General features: G+C 30.5%; 1 protein-coding gene across 1 annotated transcript; it reads right to left on the minus strand.

Annotated features, from left to right (window-relative positions):
* Window positions 1–3,135: 3,135 nt before the first annotated feature.
* On the minus strand, window positions 3,136–7,187 carry LOC103571660 (NADH dehydrogenase [ubiquinone] 1 alpha subcomplex subunit 13). Its single transcript, XM_008549900.3, has 3 exons — window positions 6,945–7,187; window positions 6,212–6,362; window positions 3,136–3,455 (listed from the first exon to the last, which is right to left on the minus strand). The coding sequence occupies exons 1-3, from the start codon at window positions 7,042–7,044 to the stop codon at window positions 3,248–3,250; spliced, it is 459 nt and encodes a 152-aa protein (XP_008548122.1). The 5' UTR covers window positions 7,045–7,187; the 3' UTR covers window positions 3,136–3,247.
* Window positions 7,188–7,530: the final 343 nt, after the last annotated feature.

Raw genomic sequence — 7,530 nt, forward strand, 5'->3', positions numbered from 1 at the left:
TAAGACGTTGATTATGATCGAACAAACGAATATGAATATTAATTGATTGATAACAGGAAGAAATGAAATGATGATAAGTTAAGGGGGGCTAAGTTGAGGTTGAAGATTTAATTATTTAATTATGAATAAACAATAAACGAACAAACAACAACAATCGACGGACAATAACAAACAAACGACGAACAAACGATTGGAGCATTGAAAAATTAAAAAAGTGTGAAAATCAAAATTGATGGGGGCCAGCTTCAGCAAGCCATCTTATTATTATTATTACCCGTAAATACGCATCGGCTGCCCTGACTCGTGAAGATAAAAATAAATTAAATTAACTATGAATAAAAAAAATTAATCATTCAAATTTAAAATTCTTATTTGTAACTCATACTGTTAATAAATAATATGTTTAATAATAAGTTCTGTATTTATTTATTTTTTTTTTCATCAAGTATGTTTATCGTGATACTGAAATAAATAGGCATTTGACGAGTTTTAAAAATATTTTTGCCAGTAAATTTTCATGGAAAAAATTTTGAATAGTTTTACATGGAAATATTAAGAATAAACTAATATAAATTAAATTCTTCCGAATTTTTTTGCATTAATCTATTTTTTTTAAACAATAAAATGGTTTAGTGCTTACTAACTTTTGTATTATTATATGAGTAGTAAAATTCTCACGAATTTTCGAAAATCGTGTCCATACTCAGTTTTGTATATTATTAACGTTGTATTGTAAACTTTGTATTTTTTCACGAAAACTATACTACTGAAGCTGCTCGTGCCATACTTTACTTAGGTGTTTTAATTTCACAATACCAAATGGCAGGTAACTGAATACTTCAAATATCATTCCCTCATCGTGTCTCAAAAAAAAAAATCATTCCCTCACTTTTTTACTAAAACCTGGTTTGTACTTTTCAATCGGATCGTAGGTTGCCGCGCTTATAAATTTTTGCAGTCGGCAGAATTTTCAATGAAGCTATACTATTATTGTTGCAAGGCGCGAAGAGGTGCGTTGTTGTCAACTAGTTTTTTGTTGATTATTTAAATGTTACATTTTTATATCTCATTGCCTCACATAGTAATAATTAAGAAAGGTTTTAAAGTAATTGCCAAAGGTAGTTGGCTTAGTAAGGTCTAACAAGTTGCGTAGATGTGTGTTAAGTCGTCAAAGGTAGTTGTCGTAATTTAGGGTTTAATAAGGTTATGGTTCAAATTTTAACGGCCACATCTCTCCCAGGCCACATGATGGCCACACGGGGTAATTCTCTTTTTTTGAAAGTTTTTTGACTAATTTATTTGAAAGGTCTAAGACCTCTAATTCAACTTTTTTTTAAGCCTGGGTTGACTAGCCATCCTATGTGGCCGTTGAGGGTTAATAAGGAAAATGAGGTTTATAAGGTTAATTAAAAGGGTTGTCAAAGTTAATAAATAAAAGGTATAAAAGTGTTAATTAAATAAATAAAATTTATTTATGGATTATCTTTCCTTTCCCTTTTCTTCCAATTATTAAATTACAACGACCCTGACGATTTAAGATCCGGTTCTGGGAGGCCGTATTACTTCCAGTGGCGCCCTTAGTAAGGGCGACCAGAGTAACAGCAGAGAGTTATATATAATTTTATTTAACTATATATCAATAATTAATACATTAGATATACAATTTTTTTGAATAGAAATCTGTCATGTATAAGATTTTTATTACTTAAAGTTCATACGAAACTTACTTTTCAAGTCAATCTCTTAGGTCAACGGGTAGCGGGTTAAACTTTCAAGCGCGAGGTTCACGGTTCAAATCCTGCACACGCCCGAATTTTTTTTTTCTTATTTTTATACAAATAATTATATGTAATTATACATAAAGAATTATATAGCTATACATAATTATATAGGGCCATTTTTTATCTATCATTTTTTTACTCGGGTGGACATGAACAGGCATGATCATACCTGATCAAACATGAGCAGGCCTGATCATTTGTTCCCGGGTAAATATAAAAGTAAAGTACATGTTTGTGTATCCAGCCTTTTCTCCATAACCGCCCACTGCCACCCACTCATGGTTACAGTGGTGGATAGCCGTTTGCACTTGCAAGTAAGGAAGTTTGGTTACGATGGATGGAAGTGGATGGTAAAAATACGATGGAATACTTCTATCCTTTACTCACACATTGTATGGCTAGCATAAACTAGAGATTGGTCTGAATGGCATTGAGTGACTTGTTGAGTGACAAGAACTTTTCTAGAATATACCCGATTGTTCTAGAATGTTCTAAATAGTTCTCAAAATTTCAAGAATGATCTTCAATGTTCTACAATATATTCAAATGCTTAAAATTATTAAAAATATTTCTTATCAATCTAGAATGTTCCAGATTATTCTAAAAATTTCGAGATTGATCTGGAAAGCTCTGAAATATATTTGAATTTTTAAAATCATTCAAAAATTATTTAATCAGTCTACAATGTTCTAGATTGTTCGGAAAATTTTGAGAACCACTTGGAGAGCTCTAAATTACACTTAGTTCTATAAATGTCATAAAAACGATTCTTATTTTTCCAGGATGTTCTGGATTATTCTATAAATTTTAAAAGTATTCTGGAAAGTTCCAAAATACATTTAAATTTTCAATTTCATTCAAAAGTTACTCCAATCAGTTTAGAATGTTCCTGGATTGTTTCAAAAATTTCGAAAATTATTTGGAGAGCTCTAAATTGTACTTAGTTGTTTAAATCTCATAGAAATGATTCTAATTTAGTTAGAATGTTTTGGATTGCTCTGGAAATTCGATAACAATCTGGATTGTTCTAAAGATTTTGAAACATTACGAAAAATTTTACAATTCATTCAAAAGTTGTTAATTACACGAATATGATTCAAACAACTCGATCGGAAAATATTCTAGGACGATAAGAATTAATTTTAACTGATATTCGACATTCAAATATTTTAGAACTTGACAAATAGTTTTCGAAATTTTTAGAACAGCTCAGAAAATTAAATACATAAATAAATAAGTACACTACCAAAAAAAAAAAAAAAAAAAAAAAAAAAAAAAAAAAAACTCAGCGAAGCGGATGTTTGAAGCGAGTAAATGATATGAGTACTCTAAAATACGAAATTTAAGAGTGAAGTAGAATTAAGAAAGTTTCCGAATAGGTACATTATTTTTGTACTATGGATAACACTGCTTTATTAAATTTTGTATTCTAACAAGAAATTTTAGTATTATTAAATTAATTTTTTTTACATTAAGAGAGTTCGGAATACACGTTCATTACTATCGCTTAAATTAGAGTGAGTGATATATTCACCAAAGGTGGGTTCAATCAGTTTCTCTTCTGGCTCATTTTTAAATACTGGCTCTCCAAAATATGTACCAACTTCCCACCCTGGGTAATTTGCCATCAGACTGGATTCTTCATCACGATTTTTCCTGATTTGTTTCAGAAATCTGAAAATTTAATTTTTAATATAAAAAAAATCTGACAAATCTGACCTTACGGGCCAGCCCCAAAACTTCCCGCTGTTTTATAGCTCAAGGAGCTTGTAAACACTATTATCAATACATTTTCAAGTTGGAAAATATTTTCGAATGCAATTGTTTGTTATGAGCTTTTTAAGCTCAAACAAGTTGCGGTTAAAGTTCAGCGTAAAAAAATAAAAATTGAAAATATTTAATGAACAAGCGTATTTTTGACAAATTTTTATTCACGATAATGTTCAATAAAATAAATGTAGAGAAAAAGGGGGGGGGGGTGTAAAATGAGCCCCTCAAGAAAAAAAAGGCTCTTATAATCAGTGATTCTCACATGTTTTATTTCTTTCTAGCCCCTTCCCACGTTTTTGGTCTTGATATGCCGCGTCAGTTGAAACTTAAAAATCATTAAATTTGGGGCGAATCCCCCCCCCCAAAGTTTTAAAAGTTGAAAATCGAAATTTTCTCTAATTTCGACGTTTTGAAGTCCTAGAAAGGTATTCTGACTATTTTTAGGATGATGCCCAAGTGTGTGCGCGTGTGTGAGTGTGTGTCAACTCTTTATAACTTTTTAACTAATTATTCGATTAGAATAGTTTTGGTGGCAATCAACAGAACTTACTAGCCATCAACTTTCCTGTAAATTTTACATTAATTGGTTGAAGAGACTTGAAGATTTATAAAATAAATAAAAAAAATTTTGTTTTTAGTTTTTTTTTTTATATAAATATTTTAAATAAAAATAGAAGGAAGAGTCTGCCCACTTTGGGATTAGCAGGAAAAATTACAGAATTGATTGAAGCTTTTATTGAGAAATTAAAAAAAAAAAAAAAAAAAATGGCGAACTTTAAGAAAATGGCGGTTTTCCTCAAAAAAGCCATAAATTTCAGTTTATTATCTTAAAATTTTTTTCTAAAAAGTACATTCCAAGACGAAAATTAAAAAAAACGCCCTAATTGGTCAATTGTTGAAAAAGTAATAGGTATTTAAAAAAATAAAAGCTTTATTTTTGAAAAACTCATAACTTTTTTTAGGTTGGGCGAAAAATTTGAAAATTTCGTGAAATAGTAGTTTTCCTATCGAGTGCGATCGTGTTTAAGACGTAAGTGTGAAGATAGGTGCCCGAGTCGAAGGCGAGGGTACCAACACACGAGCGGCTTAGGTTCGATTGTACTAGATAAATATATTAGTTTTTGTGACAGATACTTGAAATTTGCTACATTTAGTGCCTTTAAATGGCAGGTTATAAATCCGCGTTTATTTGGTAAGATTGTTTTGAGTATTTGTTGAAAACTAGAGAGAAGTCGGTAAGTGGATGAATTAAAATGATAATAAATTTTGTCACAAGATGGCTCGTTAAGTTACTTCGATATTTTTTGGTCGTTTGCCATCGCACATGTAACTAAAAAATATTTTTTAATCCGATGATGACGTCACTGTTAGAACGATTAGGTATCTTTTTTACCAGCTGTATCTTATTTAATATTTTTAGCTGCCGGCTATAGGCGCTAAATGTCGTAAATTTCAAGTGTCTATCACAAAGAATGATTTTAATGGGGTAGAAAAGGAAAAAAAATTTTTAGCCAAATTGAATGGGGTCTGGGTTAAAAGTGGTTGATTTGGCGTGGAATGACCCATATATATCATTATCAGGTAAAGATTTTTTTTATAATATAAAGTAACTTTTGGACCCATAAGAGGTTAAAAAATAAAATATTTGTTTTTTTCGGAAAATCCTTAAATATATGTATATAGGAGAGGGAAGTCACCGGTGCTATAAGCAGCAACGGAAGTAGTTTGGTGCTCGCCATGAGATCGCGCCCACCACTTGTAGTGTCCCTGGTAAGAAACTTATTTCAGAACTGTTAAATTCCAAACTTAAGACTATTCTGGTCTGAGTACCCCTCCATTATTTGACCGAGTGATAAGTATCTTTTTTGATGGTAACATAGTACATCCTATATTACATGAAGACAAAAATATTTATTAACAATGTTTGCACGAATAATTTTTCTTAGAAATTAAACTGCGACTTTCAAAAAAAAATTATATAAATAATAAGTATAGAGTCTCGACTATACAAAGATTCATAATTTATTCAATACATTTTATAGAAATTTAATTATATATAGTTTCATACAATTATATAGAACTATATATAATTATATATAGTTATATATAATATTTTTTACGCTAGATGTCATCTGACTTGTTTTTTGGTTTGAATCATATTATCAACAAAAAAATTGAAAAATTACAGTTTTTAATATTTTTCTCAGATATTGCATATATTATGGCTCTGGCCTGAGTCAAAACATATTTGAATCTTGATTTCGATTATTGACATAGATTTTTGCCTCAATACACTCATTTTATTGAACATAATCGGGAAGGGACATTAAAAAATCGCTTCTTCATTAATGATTTTCGATTTTAAAATTTTTAAACTGTAGCACAAAACGTAACTTGTTAGAGCTTCAAAAGCTCATAAAAAACAACTGCATGCAATAGCATTTTCAAGCTCTTATGAGTGTTTTTAAATAAAGTAACTGTATCGTTGTTCTGATAATACGTCATTTAATAATACATCGGGTCATTCTGACATGATTCAATTTGTTTTGTAATCCGACATTTACTTTTTGTTCCAGTAATTTTGCTTGTGGAATGCATGTGTATTAACAAGTTATTTCATTTCTGTATACTAATTTCAAAAATATAAAAATTAAACTCACTCTCGATCCCTTTCAGCAAGCAGCACAGGCATGAGTGCAAGCCGTGCACTTCTTAGTTCAACTTGTTCTCTTCTTGCATATCTGTAGTTAAAGAAAAATCCAACACCTCCAATAATACTTGTTGCAACCGTTAAGCCTGATGCGATGGCAGCTGTAAAAATTTAATATATATATATATATATATATATTCATGTACGGGACTATTTTGAGTATGTTCTCATTAGACTTAATCATATATAGACTTATACACGATTAAACAGGTTTTATTTCCATCAGATCCAAATACATACCTACACATAATTATATCTGTACCTAAATATAATTATATATGGGCTTATATTAGGTTTGATCAGACCTACTCAGTAAACGTCAATAGAAATCTAAAATTCAATCATTTTCTAGGTACATCCCAGACTTAACGAACTTCAGTCATACCTATACTTTCTGTAATAGCTATATTTACCCTATTTTAAATATAAGTGGCCTCGATATTCGTATTCTAAATCCAAGTTCGTTTTGCTTCAAGTTCAAAATATGGAAAACCATCCATGCTTTTATTATCGTTTCAGAGGTTACAGTATGTAATTTATGCATATTTAGAGATTTCAATGTCTAAATAGATATCAAATTAAGGCAAATCACACGTGACAGATTGAGGTTTGTGAGTCAGATTGAAAAAATATATTAACGTTACTACATAGCTTAAAATCAGTAAGGGAAAAAAAATTCTTACGAGTTACGATTCTACGAAGAGCTACTCGTGAAGTTTGAATGGGGTTATACCCTCCTTTCGGAGGTAAATCTTGCGGACCGTGTTTTATTCTTGATGACATCTTAATGAAACTGTTAATTATTATTTTTTGACTCAAATTAAATGTTAAAGTATTTTGAAGGATTAACAGGTTATTTTCAGAATTATATTTTCGTGTTCTTAGTTGATTAGAGCAATTGTAGGTACTGAAGGTTATCTGGTCCAGTGTAGCCACCCTAATAGCAAAGTTTACGTTAGTAGCCCTGATGTTATGTCCTGGGAGGTTACTAGGATCGGAGCTGACGCCACCTCCTGGACAGTGGGCAGTTCGTTGTCACGCGGGACCAATTTTGAATTGAAAACAGTGGATAAATTTATTGTTGACTGCGATGATGATAATGATGATTATTATTTAATGAAATAATTAAGTTATGGATAAGGATAGATGTAATTGATGAAATAACTTTTATCTGAAGAGAGAAATTTATCATAAAGTATGGATAAAACTTGATCAGTAATAACAGTTGTATACGTCAAAAGTTTTCGGAGAGAAGTGAAGTTACATCAG

Source organism: Microplitis demolitor, chromosome 4 (genome assembly GCF_026212275.2).
Source record: "Microplitis demolitor isolate Queensland-Clemson2020A chromosome 4, iyMicDemo2.1a, whole genome shotgun sequence".
NCBI lineage: Eukaryota > Metazoa > Arthropoda > Insecta > Hymenoptera > Braconidae > Microplitis > Microplitis demolitor.

What these genes read in the sequence shown, in the direction of transcription:
- LOC103571660 (XM_008549900.3), bottom strand. Translation starts at nt 7,044, where the DNA reads ATGTCATCAAGAATAAAACACGGTCCGCAAGATTTACCTCCGAAAGGA. An exon ending in TCTTCGTAGAATCGTAACTC is followed by an intron (nt 6,363 to 6,944) that starts GTAAGAATTTTT and finishes AAATTTTTACAG; the next exon opens with CTGCCATCGCATCAGGCTTA. An exon ending in CTTGCTGAAAGGGATCGAGA is followed by an intron (nt 3,456 to 6,211) that starts GTGAGTTTAATT and finishes TTAAATTTTCAG; the next exon opens with ATTTCTGAAACAAATCAGGA.